Source organism: Argopecten irradians, chromosome 12, assembly GCF_041381155.1.
Source record: "Argopecten irradians isolate NY chromosome 12, Ai_NY, whole genome shotgun sequence".
NCBI lineage: Eukaryota > Metazoa > Mollusca > Bivalvia > Pectinida > Pectinidae > Argopecten > Argopecten irradians.
Genome location: NC_091145.1, coordinates 42612594 through 42635185, shown reverse-complemented (window position 1 = coordinate 42635185; position 22592 = coordinate 42612594). Strand labels below are relative to the sequence as shown.

General features: G+C 35.7%; 1 protein-coding gene across 1 annotated transcript in view; it reads left to right on the top strand.

The window, feature by feature from the left end:
- LOC138305124 (betaine--homocysteine S-methyltransferase 1-like) overlaps positions 1-22592 on the top strand; it is a 38011-nt gene that overhangs the window by 2451 nt on the left and 12968 nt on the right. The window contains exons 3-4 of the mRNA XM_069245524.1: positions 13226-13337; positions 13553-13731. Coding sequence (XP_069101625.1) covers positions 13226-13337; positions 13553-13731 — 291 coding nt within the window. The remainder of the gene's footprint in view (positions 1-13225; positions 13338-13552; positions 13732-22592) is intronic.

Genomic DNA, 22592 nt, shown 5'->3' with positions numbered 1-22592 from the left:
TAGTCACTCAAGGTATTGTTAACGTAAAGTCAGAAATGACTGCTAGTCACTCAAGGTATTGTTAACGTAAGGACAGAAATGACTGCTAGTCACACAAGGTATTGTTAACGTAAGGACAGAAATGACTGTTAGTCACCCAATGTATTGTTAACGTTAGGACAGAAATGACTGCTAGTCACTCAAGGTATTGTTAACATTAGGACAGAAATGACTGCTAGTCACTCAAGGTATTGTTAACATTAGGACAGAAATGACTGCTAGTCACTCAAGGTATTGTTAACGTAAGGACAGAAATGACTGCTAGTCACTCAATGTATTGTTAACGTAAGGACAGAAATGACTGCTAGTCACTCAATGTATTGTTAACATAAGGACAGAAATGACTGCTAGTCACTCAATGTATTGTTAACGTAAGGAGAGAAATGACTGCTAGTCACTCAAGGTATTGTTAACGTAAGGAGAGAAATCACTGCTAGTCTCTCAAGGTATTGTTAACGTTAGGACAGAAATGACTGCTAGTCACTCAAGGTATTGTTAACGTAAGGAGAGAAATGACTGCTAGTCACTCAAGGTATTGTTAACATAAGGACAGAAATGACTGCTAGTCACTCAAGGTATTGTTAACGTAAAGTCAGAAATGACTGTTAGTCACTCAAGGTATTGTTAACGTAAGGACAGAAATGACTGCTAGTCACTCAATATATTGTTAACGTAAGGACAGAAATGACTGCTAGTCACTCAAGGTATTGTTAACATTAGGACAGAAATGACTGTTAGTCACTCAAGGTATTGTTAACGTAAGGACAGAAATGACTGCTAGTCACTCAATGTATTGTTAAAGTAAGGACAGAAATGACTGCTAGTCACTCAATGTATTGTTAACATAAGGACAGAAATGACTGCTAGTCACTCAATGTATTGTTAAAGTAAGGACAGAAATGACTGCTAGTCACTCAATGTATTGTCAAAGTAAGGACAGAAATGACTGCTAGTCACTCAATGTATTGTTAACATTAGGACAGAAATGACTGCTAGTCACTCAAGGTATTGTTAACATAAGGACAGAAATGACTGCTAGTCACTCAATGTATTGTTAAAGTAAGGACAGAAATGACTGCTAGTCACTCAATGTATTGTTAACATAAGGACAGAAATGACTGCTAGTCACTCAATGTATTGTTAACGTAAGGACAGAAATGACTGCTAGTCACTCAAGGTATTGTTAACATTAGGACAGAAATGACTGCTAGTCACTCAAGGTATTGTTAACGTAAGGACAGAAATGACTGTTAGTCACTCAAGGTATTGTTAACGTAAGGACAGAAATGACTGCTAGTCACTCAAGGTATTGTTAACATAAGGAGAGAAATGACTGCTAGTCACTCAAGGTATTGTTAACGTAAAGTCAGAAATGACTGTTAGTCACTCAATGTATTGTTAACGTAAAAGTCAGAAATGACTGTTAGTCACTCAAGGTATTGTTAACGTAAGGACAGAAATGACTGCTAGTCACTCAAGGTATTGTTAACGTAAAGTCAGAAATGACTGCTAGTCACTCAAGGTATTGTTAACGTAAGGACAGAAATGACTGCTAGTCACTCAAGGTATTGTTAACGTTAGGACAGAAATGACTGCTAGTCACTCAAGGTATTGTTAACGTTAGGACAGAAATGACTGCTAGTCACTCAAGGTATTGTTAACGTAAGGACAGAAATGACTGCTAGTCACTCAAGGTATTGTTAACATTAGGACAGAAATGACTGCTAGTCACTCAAGGTATTGTTAACGTTAGGACAGAAATGACTGCTAGTCACTCAAGGTATTGTTAACATTAGGACAGAAATGACTGCTAGTCACTCAATGTATTGTTAACGTAAAGTCAGAAATGACTGTTAGTCACTCTAGGTATTGTTAACGTAAGGACAGAAATGACTGCTAGTCACACAAGGTATTGTTAACGTAAGGACAGAAATGACTGTTAGTCACCCAATGTATTGTTAACGTTAGGACAGAAATGACTGCTAGTCACTCAAGGTATTGTTAACATTTGGACGGAAATGACTGCTAATCACTCAAGGTATTGTTAACGTTAGGACAGAAATGACTGCTAGTCACTCAATATATTGTTAAAGTAAGGACAGAAATGACTGCTAGTCACTCAATGTATTGTTAAAGTAAGGACAGAAATGACTGCTAGTCACTCAATGTATTGTTAAACGTAAGGACAGAAATGACTGCTAGTCACTCAATGTATTGTTAACGTAAGGACAGAAATGACTGCTAGTCACTCAATGTATTGTTAAAGTAAGGACAGAAATGACTGCTAGTCACTCAATGTATTGTTAACGAAGTAAGGACAGAAATGACTGCTAGTCACTCAATGTATTGTTAACGTAAGGACAGAAATGACTGCTAGTCACTCAAGGTATTGTTAACGTAAGGAGAGAAATGACTGCTAGTCACTCAATGTATTGTTAACGTAAGGACAGAAATGACTGCTAGTCACTCAAGGTATTGTTAACGTTAGGACAGAAATGACTGCTAGTCACTCAAGGTATTGTTAACGTTAGGACAGAAATGACTGCTAGTCACTCAAGGTATTGTTAACGTTAGGACAGAAATGACTGCTAGTCACTCAAGGTATTGTTAACATTAGGACAGAAATGACTGCTAGTCACTCAAGGTATTGTTAACGTAAGGACAGAAATGACTGCTAGTCACTCAAGGTATTGTTAACATTAGGACAGAAATGACTGCTAGTCACTCAAGGTATTGTTAACATTAGGACAGAAATGACTGCAGTCACTCAAGGTATTGTTAACATTAGGACAGAAATGACTGCTAGTCACCAAGGTATTGTTAACGTAAGGACAGAAATGACTGCTAGTCACTCAAGGTATTGTTAACATTAGGACAGAAATGACTGCTAGTCACTCAAGGTATTGTTAACGTAAGGACAGAAATGACTGCTAGTCACTCAAGGTATTGTTAACGTAGGACAGAAATGACTGCTAGTCACTCAAGGTATTGTTAACATGTAAGGACAGAAATGACTGCTAGTCACTCAAGGTATTGTTAACAAAAATACTGGACACTAGGTAAATGACTGCTAGTCACTCAAGGTATTGTTAAACGTAAGGACAGAAATGACTGAAGTCACTCAAGGTATTGTTAACATTAGGACAGAAATGACTGCTAGTCACTCAAGGTATTGTTAACGTTAGGACAGAAATGACTGCTAGTCACTCAAGGTATTGTTAACATTAGGACAGAAATGACTGCTAGTCACTCAAGGTATTGTTAACATTAGGACAGAAATGACTGCTAGTCACTCAAGGTTTTGTAAACGTAAGGACAGAAATGACTGTTAGTCACTCAAGGTATTGTTAACATTAGGACAGAAATGACTGCTAGTCACTCAATGTATTGTTAACGTAAGGAGAGAAATCACTGCTAGTCACTCAAGGTATTGTTAACGTTAGGACAGAAATGACTGCTAGTCACTCAAGGTATTGTTAACGTAAGGACAGAAATGACTGCTAGTCACTCAAGGTATTGTTAACATTAGGACAGAAATGACTGCACTCAAGTATTGTTAACTCAAATGACTGATATTGTTAACGTAAAACAGAAGAGCAGGAAAATGACTGCTAGTCACTTTAAGGTATTGTTAACATTAGGACAGAAATGACTGCTAGTCACTCAAGGTATTGTTAACGTTAGGACAGAAATGACTGCTAGTCACTCAAGGTATTGTTAACATTAGGACAGAAATGACTGCTAGTCACCCAAAGTATTGTTTAACGTAAGGACAGAAATGACTGCTAGTCACTCAAATTATGTTTTAAACATTAGGACAGAAATGACTGTTATCACTCAAGGTTTGTTAACGTAAGGACAGAAATGACTGCTAGTCACTCAAGGTATTGTTAACATTAGGACAGAAATGACTGTTAGTCACCCAAGGTATTGTTAACGTTAGGACAGAAATGACTGTGTAACTAGTCACTCAAGGTATTGTTAACGTTAGGACAGAAATGACTGCTAGTCACTCAATGTATTGTTAACGTAAGGACAGAAATGACTGCTAGTCACTCAAAGTTATTTAAATTAGGACAGAAATGACTGCTAGTCACTCAAGTATTGTTATCTGATAACATTAGGACAGAAATGGGACTGTTAGTCACTCAAGGTATTGTTAACGTAAGGACAGAAATGACTGCTAGTCACTCAAGGTATTGTTAACGTTAGGACAGAAATGACTGTTAGTCACTCAAGGTATTGTTAACGTTAAGGCCAGAAATGACTGCTAGTCACTCAAAGTATTGTTAACGTAGGACAGAAAAATGACTGCTAGTCACTTCAAGGTATTGTTAACGTTAGGACAGAAATGACTGCTAGTCACTCAAGGTATTGTTAACGTAGTTAGGACAGAAATGACTGCTAGTCACTCAAGTATTGTTAACGTTAGGACAGAAATTAACTGCTAGTCACTCCAAGTTATTGTTAACGTAAGACAGAAATGACTGCTAGTCACTCAAGGTATTGTTAACATGTAGGACAGAAATGACTGCAAGTCACTCAAGGTATTGTTAACATAGGGACAGAAATGACTGCTTAGTCACTCAAGGTATTGTTAAACATTAGGACAGAAATGAACTGCTAGTCACTCAAGGTATTGTTAACGTAAGGACAGAAATGACTGTATAGTCACCTCAAGGTATTGTTAACATTAGGACAGAAATGACTGCTAGTCACTCAATGTATTGTTAACGTAAGGACAGAAATGACTGCTAGTCTCACTCAAGGTATTGTTAACGTTAGGACAGAAATGACTGCTAGTCACTCAAGCAAGTATTGTTACACATTAGGACAGAAATGACTGCTAGTCACTCAAGGTATTGGTAACGAAGAGCCAGAAATGGACTGCTAGGACAGAAATGACTGCTAGTCACTCAAGGTATTGTTAAAACGTAGGACAGAAATGGGAGCTGCTAGTCACTCAAGGTATTTGTTAACATTAGGGACAGAAATGACTGCTAGTCACATCAAGGTATTGTTAACTCAGGACAGAAATGTACACTGCTAGTCACTCAAAGTACTGTATTGTTTACGTGTAAGGACAGAAATAGGACTGCTAGTCACCAAGGGTATTGTTAACGTTAGGACAGAAATGACTGTTATAGTTCACTCATAGGATGTGTTGTTAACAATTAGGACAGAAATGACTGCTAGTCACTCAAGGTATTGTTAACGGATTATAGGGCAGAAATGACTGCTGAGGTCCATTCAAGGTATATGTTATACATAGTTAGGACGAGAAAACATGTTAGTCACGCAAGGTTTTGTTAACGTTTTAATTTACATAGAAATTGACTACTAGGCACTTCCAATTGTATTGTTTAACTGTCCAAGGACAGAAATGCTTATAGTCACTCAAGGGTATTTTTTTAACAAAGGACAAAATGACTGAATTGACACCCAAGTAGTTGTGTAACTGTTAGGAAAGATATGAATTATTTATTCACTCAATATTGTTAACGGTTAGGAAAAGACGGATAGCTAGTCTCTCAGGTTATTTTAACTTAAACTCAAGTGACGGCTAGTAAATCAAGTATTGGCATACGGGAACAGAAATTATTGCTATTCACTGCAAAGGTAATTGTTATGCATTAGGACAGAAATGAATGCTAGTCACTCAAAGTTTTTCTTACCTTAGTACAGAAATGACAGTTAATCAATCAAATTATTCTTAACGTAAGACAGAATTGACTGATGTGGTTGTTAACGCAAGGACAGAATTGATTGTTATTCACTTCAGACAGATGGGTGTTGTAAATCTGTAATATGTTATTGAATTGCTACTAAGGGGGACAGTGCGAACAATGTATAAGGGATAATCTAAGATAGTAAGGGGACAGAGGTGGCAGTTGCTTTTAGTAACAGATAGTGGCTGGTTTAATAAAAAAGGTGGATGACTTCAATATCAGAGGTGGATAGGTTAATAACAGAGATGACTGCTAGTCTTCTGTATGGTCAATATCGTTAAACAGAAAGTGTGCAATAATGGTATAACAGACAGAAATGACCTAAAGGTTGTGTTTAAAAATGACTGGGTAGTTCAAGGTATTGTTACTTTAAGAAAGACTGTATCAACACGTAAGGGTACTAGTCACTCAACGTATTGTTAATAGGAGAAAAAAACACTCAAGGTGTTAACTAGTAATAACAGAAATGATGATCTTGTTAAATAACAGAAAGAGGCTAGTCTCAGAATTGATAAGGAGAAATGACTGTTAATACAAGAGGTGGCTGTTATGTAAGGTAACATAGGACAGAAATGACTGATAGTAACAAGGATTGTTAATAATAACAAACAGAAATGACTGCGTAAAACTCAAGAGGTCTTCAATAAAGTCACTCAAGGTATTGTAATAACAGAGTGGCTGCTAGTAACAAGGTATGTAATAATAGGACAGAAAGACTGATAATAACAAGGTATTGTAAAAAATGAAGGTAGTCACTCAAGGTATTGTTAACAATGAAATGCTGCTAAAAATCAGACTAAAATTGTAATAAAGAAGAGCTGCTGCTTGTAAAAAGGTGGCTACAATAACAGAGGTTCTGTTAAAAGAATGGACTGGACTGTGGCTGGTAATAACAGAAGTGGCTGGTAACAGAGGTGGAAATGACTGCTATCACAGAGGGCTGTTAATAACAGAAATGACTGGTCACTCAATCTAATAACAGAGAAGGACAGGCTGATAATAATAACAGAGGTGGAATGTTAATTGAAGAAATGGCTAGAAATAACGTAAGAGGTGGACTGCTGTGTCACTGGTATTGTTAAACAGAATGGCTTTACTCAATATTGTTAAGACAGAAATGACTGCTAATAACAGAGGTCTTAACATTGAAGCTGTTAACGATTCTAAATAACATGGACTGCTAACAACGATTGTAACATCATGTAACAAGACATAACATCATGGATTGTAACAATGACTTGTAAACATCATGGATTGTAACAATGACTTGTAACATCATGTAACATCATGGATGTAACAACGACTTGTAACATCATGGATTGTAACAATGACTTGTAACATCATGTTGTAACAATGACTTGTAACATCATGGATTGTAACAATGACTTGTAACATCATGGATTGTAACAATGACTTGTAACATCATGGATTGTAACAAGGACTTGTAACATCATGGATTGTAACAAGGACTTGTAACATCATGGATTGTAACAAGGACTTGTAACATCATGGATTGTAACAATGACTTGTAACATCATGAATTGTAACAATGACTTGTAACATCATGAATTGTAACAATGACATGTAACACATCATGGATTGTAACAAGGCTTGTAACATCATGGATTGTAACAATGACTTTGTAACATCATGGATTGTAACAATGACATGTAACATCATGGATTGTAACAATGACTTGTAACATCATGGATTGTAACAATGACTTGTAACATCATGGATTGTAACAAGGACTTGTAAAATCATGGATTGTAACAAAGACTTGTAACATCATGGATTGTAACAAGAATTGTAACATCATGGATTGTAACAATGACTTGTAACATCATGGATTGTAACAAAGACTTGTAACATCATGGATTGTAACAATGACTTGTAACATCATGGATTGTAACAATGACTTGTAACATCATGGATTGTAACAAGGACTTGTAACATCATGGATTGTAACAAGACTTGTAACATCATGGATTGTAACAATGACTTGTAACATCATGGATTGTAACAATGACTTGTAACATCATGGATTGTAACAATGGACTTGTAACAAACTCATCATGATTGTAACAAGACTTGTAACATCATGGATTGTAACAATGACTTGTAACATCATGGATTGTAACAATGACTTGTAACATCATGGATTGTAACAATCACTTGTAACATCATGGATTGTAACAATGACTTGTAACATCATGGATTGTAACAATGACTTGTAACATCATGGATTGTAACAAGGACTTTTAACATCATGGATTGTAACAATGACTTGTAACATCATGGATTGTAACAATGACTTGTAACATCATGGATTGTAACAATGACTTGTAACATCATGGATTGTAACAATGACTTGTTACATCATGGATTGTAACAATCACTTGTAACATCATGGATTGTAACAAGGACTTGTAACATCATGGATTGTAACAATGACTTGTAACATCATGGATTGTAACAATGACTTGTAACATCATGGATTGTAACAATGACTTGTAACATCATGGATTGTAACAAGGACATTGGTAACATCATGGATTGTAACAATGACTTGTAACATCATGGATTGTAACAAGACTTGTAACATCATGGATTGTAACAATGACTTGTAACATCATGGATTGTAACAAGACTTGTAACATCATGGATTGTAACAATGACTTGTAACATCATGGATTGTAACAATGACTTGTAACATCATGGATTGTAACAATGACTTGTAACATCATGGATTGTAACAAGACTTGTAACATCATGGATTGTAACAATGACTTGTAACATCATGGATTGTAACAAGACTTGTAACATCATGGATTGTAACAACGACTTGTAACATCATGGATTGTAACAAGACTTGTAACATCATGGATTGTAACAAAGAATTGTAACATCATGGATTGTAACAATCAATTGTAACATCATGGATTGTAACAAGGACTTGTAACATCATGGATTGTAACAATGACTTGTAACATCATGGATTGTAACAAGGACTTGTAACATCATGGATTGTAACAATGACTTGTAACATCATGGATTGTAACAACGACTTGTAACATCATGGATTGTAACAATGACTTGTAACATCATGGATTGTAACAAGGACTTGTAACATCATGGATTGTAACAATGACTTGTAACATCATGGATTGTAACAATGACTTGTAACATCATGGATTGTAACAATGACTTGTAACATCATGGATTGTAACAAGGACTTGTAACATCATGGATTGTAACAATCACTTGTAACATCATGGATTGTAACAAGGACTTGTAACATCATGGATTGTAACAATGACTTGTAACATCATGGATTGTAACAATGACTTGTAACATCATGGATTGTAACAATGATCTTGTAACATCATGGATTGTAACAATGACTTGTAACATCATGGATTGTAACAATGACTTGTAACATCATGGATTGTAACAATCAATTGTAACATCATGGATTGTAACAAGGACTTGTAACATCATGAATTGTAACAATCACTTGTAACATCATGGATTGTAACAAGGACTTGTAACATCATGGATTGTAACAATGACTTGTAACATCATGGATTGTAACAAGGACTTGTAACATCATGGATTGTAACAAGGACTTGTAACATCATGGATTGTAACAAGGACTTGTAACATCATGGATTGTAACAAGGACTTGTAACATCATGGATTGTAACAAAGAATTGTAACATCATGGATTGTAACAAAGAATTGTAACATCATGGATTGTAACAAAGAATTGTAACATCATGGATTGTAACAAAGAATTGTAACATCATGGATTGTAACAATGACTTGTAACATCATGGATTGTAACAATGACTTGTAACATCATGGATTGTAACAATGAATTGTAACATCATGGATTGTAACAATGACTTGTAACATCATGGATTGTAACAAGGACTTGTAACATCATTGATCACTACAAGGACTTGTAACATCATGAATTGTAACAACGACTTGTAACATCATGGATTGTAACAAAGAATTGTAACATCATGGATTGTAACAAAGAATTGTACATTATTGACATCAGACTGTTTATTTAGTGGTAGATTAATTTATTACATTCAGCTGTAAAATAATTATATATCGATTAATAGGTATTAATTTATAAAAAGAAACAATATAAATCAATATATTTATAGTATTATTATTTAAAGTTAGTAATTGATACCATATATAACCTTTCTTCATCAATACATTATTAAGCATTGGGTTTTTGATGCATCATAATTGGCTTGGTTGTGTATGCATTATAACAGTTCATTAATTGATTTTACATTAAACTTAAATTAACCCAAATGGAATATTACCTGGATCTGTCAATCGAACAGGGATACCTCAACCCGAGTGACAGATTATGGCTGGTCAACCGAAAGTGTACCGAGCGTTGATGGCTAACAAAGCAAAATCTAGTTGTTTAGAGTTATTTTAATAGCGTCGACGTCACATGCATAAAAAAAAATGAATTGATGGCGTCATTATCAAGCGTGTGTGAACGCCTTTTCCATATCTCGGCAAAAGAGTTTTCTACTTCATCGGACAGAGATATCTGCACTTCCGGTAAGGGTAGGATTTTACTCAGGACAAGACAGCCTGCCCGCGTAGAACATCTTCGCGTGATAAACCAAAAGTTATAAAACGCCATATGCAAACGACTATTTTTTATTTGTTTTCATACTTAATCCAACTCCGATTAGCAGATTATATATTTCTTCATATACTATGAACTCCGACGTAATAACGACGTCGCAATACAGAGGTCGATGTTGCATATTGATTTAGAAAAAAATAATTCATTGGAAATTCAATGTAATCTTACTTTTAAACGTGTTTTATGTTATCAGGTTGTCTTGAAAATTAATTATAAGCATTGATGTAACTATTTATCTTCATCGGGTTATGTAATAAATGTTGTTTGCAAACTTATGTGAGAATCCGCCACGCGGATTTACAAAGTTTGCAAACCATTTTCTTTCATACTCCTATGAAGTGAAAGAATAGTAACGTCAATGCTTAAATATACATTAACATGTGCAGTCCAATTGGACAATCCATATCACCTTTGACCTCGATCTCGTGCGCTTGCTGAACTTTGGCCTCGTGATCATCGTAATCATTAGCCAGCCTTCCTTCACACATATTTCGTTGTTGATTATTCGGTGAAATGACTTAATATAATATGGTAAATATTTCTTTAAGATTTGAAGTATTTCAAAATGATTTAGATTCTTGTTTGCCACAGTGCAAACAGTTAAGTTATGACAAAATAAACATTCCCTACCTACAAAGTAGGATATGAAAATCTCTGTCCTAAACTGAAGGTAGGGAAAGACCATATTAATTATACTTAGTCAAGTTAGCAATACTAAGCAACATATTGCTTACACATTATAATAACAATGCAGTTTGGCTGTTGTTCTATTGATGGTGTAGACTGTTTGGCTGTTGTTCTATTGATGGTGTAGACTGTTTGGCTGTTGTTCTATTGATGGTGTAGACTGTTTGGCTGTTGTTCTATTGATGGTGTAGACTGTTTGGCTGTTGTTCTATTGATGGTGTAGACTGTTGCTTGTTGTTCTATTGATGGTGTAGACTGTTTGGCTGTTGTTCTATTGATGGTGTAGACTGTTTGGCTGTTGTTCTATTGATGGTGTAGACTGTTGCTTGTTGTTCTATTGATGGTGTAGACTGTTTGGCTGTTGTTCTATTGATGGTGTAGACTGTTTGGCTGTTGTTCTATTGATGGTGTAGACTGTTTGGCTGTGTTGTTCTATTGATGGTGTAGACTGTTGCTGTTGTTCTATTGATGGTGTAGACTGTTGGCTTTGTTCTATTGATGGTGTAGACTGTTTGGCTGTTGTTCTATTGATGGTGTAGACTGTTGCTTGTTGTTCTATTGATGGTGTAGACTGTTGCTTGTTGTTCTATTGATGGTGTAGACTGTTTGGCTGTTGTTCTATTGATGGTGTAGACTGTTTGGCTGTTGTTCTATTGATGGTGTAGACTGTTGCTTGTTGTTCTATTGATGGTGTAGACTGTTGCTTGTTGTTCTATTGATGGTGTAGACTGTTGCTTGTTGTTCTATTGATGGTGTAGACTGTTTGGCTGTTGTTCTATTGATGGTGTAGACTGTTTGGCTGTTGTTCTATTGATGGTGTAGACTGTTTGGCTGTTGTTCTATTGATGGTGTAGACTGTTGCTTGTTGTTCTATTGATGGTGTAGACTGTTGCTTGTTGTTCTATTGATGGTGTAGACTGTTTGGCTGTTGTTCTATTGATGGTGTAGACTGTTTGGCTGTTGTTCTATTGATGGTGTAGACTGTTGCTTGTTGTTCTATTGATGGTGTAGACTGTTGCTTGTTGTTCTATTGATGGTGTAGACTGTTGCTTGTTGTTCTATTGATGGTGTAGACTGTTTGGCTGTTGTTCTATTGATGGTGTAGACTGTTTGGCTGTTGTTCTATTGATGGTGTAGACTGTTTGGCTGTTGTTCTATTGATGGTGTAGACTGTTTGGCTGTTGTTCTATTGATGGTGTAGACTGTTTGGCTGTTGTTCTATTGATGGTGTAGACTGTTGCTTGTTGTTCTATTGATGGTGTAGACTGTTGCTTGTTGTTCTATTGATGGTGTAGACTGTTGCTTGTTGTTCTATTGATGGTGTAGACTGTTTGGCTGTTGTTCTATTGATGGTGTAGACTGTTTGGCTGTTGTTCTATTGATGGTGTAGACTGTTGCTTGTTGTTCTATTGATGGTGTAGACTGTTTTGTTCTATTGATGGTGTAGACTTTGGCTGTTGTTCTATTGATGGTGTAGACTGTTTGGCTGTTGTTCTATTGATGGTGTAGACTGTTTGGCTGTTGTTCTATTGATGGTGTAGACTGTTTGGCTGTTGTTCTATTGATGGTGTAGACTGTTTGGCTGTTGTTCTATTGATGGTGTAGACTGTTTGGCTGTTGTTCTATTGATGGTGTAGACTGTTGGCTGTTGTTCTATTGATGGTGTAGACTGTTCGGCTGTTGTTCTATTGATGGTGTAGACTGTTTGGCTGTTGTTCTATTGATGGTGTAGACTGTTTGGCTGTTGTTCTATTGATGGTGTAGACTGTTTGGCTGTTGTTCTATTGATGTTGTAGACTGTTTGGCTGTTGTTCTATTGATGGTGTAGACTGTTTGGCTGTTGTTCTATTGATGGTGTAGACTGTTTGGCTGTTGTTCTATTGATGGTGTAGACTGTTTGGCTGTTGTTCTATTGATGGTGTAGACTGTTTGGCTGTTGTTCTATTGATGGTGTAGACTGTTTGGCTGTTGTTCTATTGATGGTGTAGACTGTTGCTTGTTGTTCTATTGATGGTGTAGACTGTTTCCCTTAAATGTTGTCTATTGTATAACTAAACTTGACCAATATTTTTGATGTCAGGAGCAGGTTGAGTGGGCGGTGAAAGGTGGTGCCGACTTCATCGTTGCAGAAACGTTCGGGGAGTATGGAGAGGCTGCTTTGGCACTAGATGCCATCAAACAATATGGAAACGGTTAGTCTATTGTTATTGTGCGGGACCTGATAGTTCTCGAATATGTAAAAACACCATTTATTATTCGCATGTTACAAACATGACGTTTACTAAAATGTTCCAATACATGTAATACGAATCCAACTATATGCAATAATCCCTTTGAAGACCTTTTCAATTAAATCCCCATGTTAAGCAAGTAAAGTTTAATAAACATGCATGATCATTGTTCATAGGTTTGCCTGCTGTTGTAACCTTACAACCTACAGTTAATATGGACGTTCAGGATGGAATCAATATCGGAGAAGCGTGTCGTATGTTAGAAGACGCAGGCGCTGACGTGGTGGGGCTCAACTGTGGCCGTGGTCCTAGTACAATCATTGAGACGCTTAAATGTGTTAGAAAGGCATGCAAGGTAAGTAATCTGGTCAGCATCGTTCGAACCCTTAAATGTATTCGAGAGGCATAAAAGATAATTAATCTGGTCAGCTTCATCCGAACGCTTAAATGTGTAAGATGTGTAAAAAAAGGCATGCTAGGTAAGTAATCTGGTCAGCATCATCCGAGCGCTTAACTGTATGGCATGTAAGGTAATTAATATGGTCAGCATCATCCGAATGCTTTAATGTTTTAGAAAGGCGTGTGTGGTAAGTAATCTAGTCAGGATCATCCGAACGCTTAAATGTGTTAGAGAGGCATTTAAGGTAAGAAATCTAGTCAGGATCATCCGATCGCTTAAATATGTTCTAGAAGCGTACAGGGTAAGTAACATGGTTTGATTTAAACATATTTGATTGCTTATAACAAACGGATTTGGCACAAGTTATGACAACTTATAAAAGCCCTCTCCACAACTATTATATGAATGATATTTTTACCTTTGTTGACAAATGTGTATTATATAATTATGCAGATGATAATACTCTCTCTAAGATAGGTGATAGGTTTTTTTTTACATCTGAAAGCTTGCTTAGAAAAAGAGAGAAAAGTTCTAATAGGCTGGTTTAATTTTAATGGTGTGTAGGCCAACCCAGAGAAGTTCCAGGTTATATGTTTTGGAAAGACAAAAAATTCTATTAAATCTTTAAACATCGATGGCCTTGAGATTATGTGTGAAGATACTGTAAAACTGTTAGGTGTAGATATTGACTTTGCTCTTAAATTTGATGCACACATATCTCGACTCTGTAGAAATGCTGCCAAACAACTTGCTGTTTTAAAAAGACTGGGAAATAATCTTACAAAGAAGGGGAAAATTACCATTTTTAAGTCTCTTATACTTTCAAATTTTAACTATTGTCCACTTGCCTGGCACTTTTGTAAATTGACAAATACTAGGAAAATGGAAAAAGTCCAGGAGAGAGCACTTCGTTTTATTCACAATGACTATGTTTCCCCAGTCTTCGATATTTTAAGGAGGCACAAACTTGATTTTTTACATGTAAAGCGTATGAAAGATATGGCCTCTGAGGTTTTTAAAATTTTAAATGATATTTCTCCTCATATTTTACAAAATCTTGTTGAGAAGAAAGAAGTTTTTTTATAATCTTAGACAGGACAACCTGGTAAAGATTCCAAGGGTGAACACCTCCACTTATGGTAAGAGATCTTTTCGTTTCGCTGCTTCTCAGGTGTGGAACAGTCTGCCAAATGAATGTCGGCTAGCTAAAAACTATAATTCGTTCCGCAGACTGCTTTACTCCTGGGATACACAGATCTTCTCCTATACCATCTGTACACACCATATAGGATGAGTTGTTTCCCCTTTGGAATCTACTTGCTTGAAATTATACCATACAACCTGTGATATTTCAAACCTTTTCAATGATCATTACTTTTATACATCTTATTTTAGCTTATTGTTTTCTACCTATGACTTCAAAATCTAATTTTAATTCACACTATGTTAGTGTTATATCCTGTAAATTTTTACACTTTGCTATCTTTTAGTGTCTTAACCTATTTTGTGGAACATTTGTGTCACATACACGTGTAATTATTAAGTTATTACCTTTAAATTAAATTTTCTTATTTCTGCTAAACTGTGATAGCTGTTTCCAACTAAATATTATGTATCTATTGCATGCTTATTATAGTATTGTTGTCTGTTTATATATATATATTACCTGTTTGTACTGTGATATTTTTACATATGTTTGTCGCAAGAATAGCACTACAGTGCTAATGTTATTATGTTCCTCATGTATGCGACTCTAAATAAAACTTCTTGACTCTTGACTATAATATAACAAAATTGGTGAAAGCGACATACACATGAAATATTATATTGTAATAAAATATATATAGAGAGGTAGAAAACAAAAGATATAGCGAAAGTAAGAAGTAGGAAAACAGAAAGAAAACAAAAGATATAGCGAAAGTAAGAAGTAGGAAAACAGAAAGAAAACAAAAGATATAGCGAAAGTAAGAAGTAGGAAAACAGAAAGAAAACAAAAGATATAGCGAAAGTAAGAAGTAGGAAAACAGAAAGAAAACAAAAGATATAGCGAAAGTAAGAAGTAGGAAAACAGAAAGAAAACAAAAGATATAGCGAAAGTAAGAAGTAGGAAAACAGAAAGAAAACAAAAGATATAGCGAAAGTAAGAAGTAGGAAAACAGAAAGATAAGAATAAGACATAACCAAACTAATTTGTAGAAGTATAAAGTTACAGTACACACTGATTATATAACCACTGTAGCATGGCACTTACTAACTACACAGTCATTTTCCATTGTCAAATCAATTGTTCATAAAACACATTCCGTAGATCCATCTTCTGTTCACTCCAGTTCATTCCAGGTATCATATCTATGTGCCAAACAAGAAAATTAAATTAAATTTAACTAAAATACAATCTTTAAAACCAGAAAACTAAAATAATCAGGAAATACATAACAAGAGGGAATAGTAAAGATAAGGGAAATATTTCGACGAGGTTCAGTTAACCTGTTCACGCAGAAGTGAATTTAGAAAAGGTCATTGGCACGGATAAATGTCTGAACAGTTTCAAAGATATGGTCATTTGCAATAATTGGCAAACCAGCATTTCCAGACAAAATTAGATTTAGGGATAAATGGTTATAAGGTATCAACTTGGTTAACATTTCATGTCTTATATTTCTGTATAGCGGACATTGGAAAAAAAGATAAACGTTTTCACTGTGGTAGCCACATGAACAAGAAGGAGAATCAACAAGATTAACACGATACAAAGCACAATTAAGTTTGCTACAATTGTGTCTAAGTTTAGTTAGTAGAATATTCAGATGACGTGGTCCGTAGTTGAAAAAACATGGCGGCTTATGGCGTCCAGGAGTGATAGCAGCTTTAAATTTGCTAACTGTAGTTTGTTGCCTTATTGGTTCAGAAAGATTGTTCCAATTTACTGTGGTTGCCGGTATAAACGAGGACCTAGTACCAGCTAGACTATAATTGTGCACTGCATAGTTATTATTATTTCTTAGAGGGTATGACTTTCTATCACCTACTAAGCTTGGTAGCGATGTATTAAGATATGGTGGCGTCATTTTATTATGCATTTTATAAAATAAAGTAAGATTTCTTCGTTATCTTCTGACTTTTAACGTATCCCACCCGGTTTCAAAATACAACGATTGTCTACTGGCATATACCGGCAACCCAGTAACCACCCTTGCGGCTTCCAGTTGAAGTTTTTCTAACATGTCAATATGAGTATTAGATAAGCCACTCCATAGTTCACATGCATACTCATACACAGGTAAAATGAAACTGGTATACATTTTACTAAGGGTTTTCCTATCCAATAGGAATTGTAATTGTCTTAAAGCATTTATTCTTTTAGACGCACTGTTACAAATATTTTCAACATGATCACCCCATTTATCATTGGCCCTTAATGTTACCCCTAAATGTCTATGATTATCAGAAAAAGTTAGAACACTGTTATTAAACAATAACTCAATATCGTTATTTTTTTAAAATATTTGAAATAAACAGAACGTCAGTTTTGTTTGAATGAAATGTGACTAACCATTTCTTAGACCATTCATTTATAAGTTGAAGGTCATGATTCAGTACATGTTCAATCTCATTGCATGAATTGGAACCATAAATCAAAGATGTACCGTCAGCAAAAAGTCTGGCTATACCTCTCAAATTTTCATAAATATCTTTTATGTAAATCAAAAAAAGAAGTTGTCCTAAGACTGAGCCTTGTGGTACTCCAGCTTTCAAAATTTGACTATTAGAAAACGATTCTCCAATAAAAACTTTCTGTTGACGGTCCTTACGATAATTAATTATCCATTTATGAAAATTTCCTACAATACCATATGATTTTAGCTTCTCGATTAGACCCTGATGCCAAACTCTATCAAAAGCCTTTGATATGTCACAAAAAACTATACATGTATATTTTTTCTCTTCCATATTCAAACAGATATTATGCAAAAATTTCAATTAGTTGATGTACAGTAGAATGATTAGACATAAACCCAGAATGCCTTGAATAGAAGAGCGAGTTTTCAAGAAAATAGTTGTGAATATGTTTAACAATTACTCGTTCAAATACTTTATCTATGACTGACAGTAAAGAGATAGGTCGGTAATTTGAAGGAATATGCTTATCATCTTTTTTAAATAACGGCATAACTATGGCTTGTTTCCACAGGGTGGGGTAAGTACATGAATTCAGAGACATATTAAATAATATTTGACGAGGTTTACATATAGTATTTGCAGCGTAACGTAGCATGTAATGACTAATACCATCTATTCCTGGTGCCTTTCCTAATTTCAATACTTCCAAAACATCTTTTATTTCTCTAAAATTTAGTTCAATACTATCCAGGAAAGAATTTGTTCTAGAATAAAGGGAAGTAACTTTCGGATCTGATCTGCATAACTATCAATAATACCTACAATATTAGCATAGAACATTTCTCGAGCACACTTTTTCATATTATTAACATAAATTCTACCTCTTTTAAAACAGGTTATATCAATAATCTCTCATACTTCTTCTGCATTTCCTATGTAACCGATCACGTAATTTGGTCAGCATATACCATCCGAACGCTTAAATTTGTTAGGGAGGCGTGTAAGGCAAGTAATCTGGTCAGCATCATCCAAACGCTTAAATGTGTTATAGAGGAATGTGAGGTAAGTAATCTAGTCAGCATCATCCGAATGCTTAATTTAGTTATAGAGGCATGTGAGGTAAGTAATCTAGTCAGCATCGTCTGAACGCTTAAATATGTTCTAGAGGCGTACAAGGTAAGTAATCTGGTCATCATCATCCAAACGCTTAAATGTATTAGAGAGGCATGTATGGTAGGTAATCTGGTCAGCATCATCCAAACGCTTAAATGTATTAGAGAGACATGTATGGTATGTAATCTGGTCAGCATCATCCAAACGCTTAAATGTATTAGAGAGGCATGTAAGGTAGGTAATCTGGTCAGCATCACCCGAACGCTTAAATGTGTTAGAGAGGAATGTAAGGTTGGTAATCTGGTCAGCATCATCCGGATGCTTAACTGCGTTAGAGATGCATGTAAGGTACTAAGTAATCGGTCAGCATCGTCCGAACGCTTAAAAGTGTTCTAGAGACGTGCAAGGTAAGAAATCTAGTAAGTATCATCCGAACAGTTAAATGTATTAGAGAGGCATGTAAGGTAGGTAATCTGGTCAGCATCGTCCCAACGCTTATATGTGTTAGAGATATCTAAGGTAACAATTTTAGTCAGCATCATCCGAATTCCGAAGGCTGAAATGTGTTAGAGAGGCATGTAAGGTAAGTAATTTGGTAAGCATCGTCCGGACGCTTAAATGTGTTAGAGAGGTATGTAAGGTATGTGATTTGCTCAGCATTGTTATATTAGATTCATAGATTGCTGAATTACATTACTAGAATTGAATAAATAACCAGATTAAAACTATTGGTAGCGTAGAACATTTCTAATTTCACTTTAACATAAAATACAAGACTTTGTCTATAGATATTATTCTTCATTACCAGGTGGAAAATTCTGAAAATCACTTTAACGACTCTGAAGTAACGATATGTTCACAATCTCTTTTTAGGGGTTACCTTTTATGAATCTTTCTTATCAATAATTATAAAAAAATATTACTTTTTTGTAATTAAGCATTGAAATAACTATTTTCTAAATAAGATCGGGGAATGGAAGAAATTTTGTTTGCAAACTGTGCGAATCCGCGAAAAATATTGCACGTAAGATTCCATTGATTTTTTTAAGGAATCATTTTTCCAAATCAATACGCAACGTCAATGTTTCTATTGTGACCTCACGATAATGTTGGGTTTCCGAACCATTCTCGGATATTTTTTATACTGTAGGAAAATAATGGTGGGCCAATCAGAAACACAAAAAAAAATCAATGATAGTGGTATAAAAAATGAATCGGCAAACAGAAAGCCAACGAACCGGATTCTCATGAGTTTGCAAACAATTTTTTTTCATGAACCAATGAAATTTCAGAATAATAACATCAATGCTTATATCAATATTTTTAAGATTCTTTTATTTACAGTTTTTTCACGCAAATGAATACTAATTATTCTCGGGACATTTGCATATTTTTTTTTACAAATACCTATATTTTTTCTCTCTCGTCATTGTCAACTAATGCCATTGAAGTGCTGATCGGTATGGAGTCATTCATATGTTTCCACCAAAAGTGAGGTCATGACCCCACGTTGCTACGCCTGCGGCTATTCCCATAACAACCGAATCGCCGCACATGTTGTACTATTATTATACACTGATTATGATAATACTAGAAAGCATGGTTATTGAGTCAATGTCATCGCAAACTGTAAATGTGAATGAATGTAACTTCGAATACGGTCTTGCGCAACACAGGATCTTGTTTCCTTTTTACAAGAAAGTTTTTCAACTCTACATCTATGGATTATCGACATTGATTTATGTTACCGTGACCCCTCTATCATAACAGCTCTTAGCCCGTTCGAGCTTAGCTCTCTAATAAGAAATGTTATAATATCGGCGCAAAATTTAGATACTTCTTTAGGCGATTTTTCGAAATGTGGCTATCGACGCGAATACATATATATACAGAAAGCTAGATCGTGAGAATTCAAAGTCGCTAAAATATTTTCTCGTTTTTATTCAAAATCTAGAAACTTTTGACCCGCATAAAAACCGATTATACTTAATATGTAATTGTACATGTATGTCACCAACACCAGATTTTAGTAAGGTCTGACCGGTAAGTCTAGTGTTCGTTAGCGTCAAATACATGTATGTTACCAACACCATATTTTAGAAGGATCTGACAGGTAAGTCTAGTGTTATTTAGCGCCAAATACATGTATGTTACCAACACCAGATTTTAGTAAGATCTGACCAGTAAGTCTAGTGTCCGTTAACGCCAAATACATGTATGTCACCAACACCAGATTTTAGTAAGGTCTGACCGGTAAGTCTAGTGTTCGTTAGCGCCAAATACATGTATGTTACCAACACCAGATTTTAGTAAGGTCTGACCGGTAAGTCTAGTGTTCGTTAGCGCCAAATACATGTATGTTACCAACACCAGATTTAAGTAAGATCTGACCGGTAAGTCTAGTGTTCGTTAGCGCCAAATACATGTATGTTACCAACACCAGATTTTAGTAAGGTCTGACCGGTAAGTCTAGTGTTCGTTAGCGCCAAATACATGTATGTTACCAACACCAGATTTTAGTAAGGTCTGACCGGTAAGTCTAGTGTTCGTTAGCGCCAAATACATGTATGTTACCAACACCAGATTTTAGTAAGGTCTGACCGGTAAGTCTAGTGTTCGTTAGCGCCAAATACATGTATGTTACCAACACCAGATTTTAGTAAGGTCTGACCGGTAAGTCTAGTGTTCGTTAGCGCCAAATACATGTATGTTACCAACACCAGATTTTAGTAAGGTCTGACCGGTAAGTCTGACCGGTAAGTCTAGTGTTCGTTAGCGTCAAATACATGTATGTCACCAACACCAGATTTTAGTAAGGTCTGACCGGTAAGTCTAGTGTTCGTTAGCGCCAAATACATGTATGTCACCAACACCAGATTTTAGTAAGGTCTGACCGGTAATTAGTCTAGTGTTCGTTAAGCGCAAATACATGTATGTTACCAACACCAGATTTTAGTAAGATCTGACCGGTAAGTCTAGTGTTCGTTAGCGCCAAATACATGTATGTTACCAACACCAGATTTTAGTAAGGTCTGACCGGTAAGTCTAGTGTTCGTTAGCGCCAAATACATGTATGTACCAACACCAGATTTTAGTAAGGTCTGACGGTAAGTCTAGTGTTCGTTAGCGCCAAATACATGTATGTCACCAACACCAGATTTTATTAAGGTCTGACCGGTAAGTCTAGTGTTCGTTAGCGCCAAATACATGTATGTCACCAACACCAGATTTTAGTAAGGTCTGACCGGTAAGTCTAGTGTTCGTTAGCGCCAAATACATGTATGTCACCAACACCAGATTTTAGTAAGGTCTGACCGGTAAGTCTAGTGTTCGTTAGCGCCAAATACATGTATGTCACCAACACCAGATTTTAGTAAGGATCTGACAGGTAAGTCTAGTATGTAATTGTACATGTATGTCACCAACACCAGATTTTAGTAAGGTCTGACCGGTAAGTCTAGTGTTCGTTAGCGCCAAATACATGTATGTCACCAACACCAGATTTTAGTAAGGTCTGACCGGTAAGTCTAGTGTTCGTTAGCGCCAAATACATGTATGTCACCAACACCAGATTTTAGTAAGGTCTGACCGGTAAGTCTAGTGTTCGTTAGCGCCAAATACATGTATGTTACCAACACCAGATTTTAGTAAGATCTGAACGGTAAGTCTAGTGTTCGTTAGCGCCAAATACATGTATGTTACCAACACCAGATTTTAGTAAGATTGACTGGTAAGTTCTAGTGTTCGTTAGCGCCAAATACATGTATGTCACCAACACCAGATTTTAGTAAGATTTAACTGGTAATTCTAGTGTTCGTTAGCGCCAAATACATGTATGTCACCAACACCAGATTTTAGTAAGATTTAACTGGTAATTCTAGTGTTCGTTAGCGCCAAATACATGTATGTCACCAACACCAGATTTTAGTAAGGTCTGACCGGTAAGTCTAGTGTTCGTTAGCGCCAAATACGTGTATGTCACCAACACCAGATTTTAGTAAGGTCTGACCGGTAAGTCTAGTGTTCGTTAGCGTCAAATACATGTATGTCACCAACACCTGATTTTAGTAAGTTGACCGGTA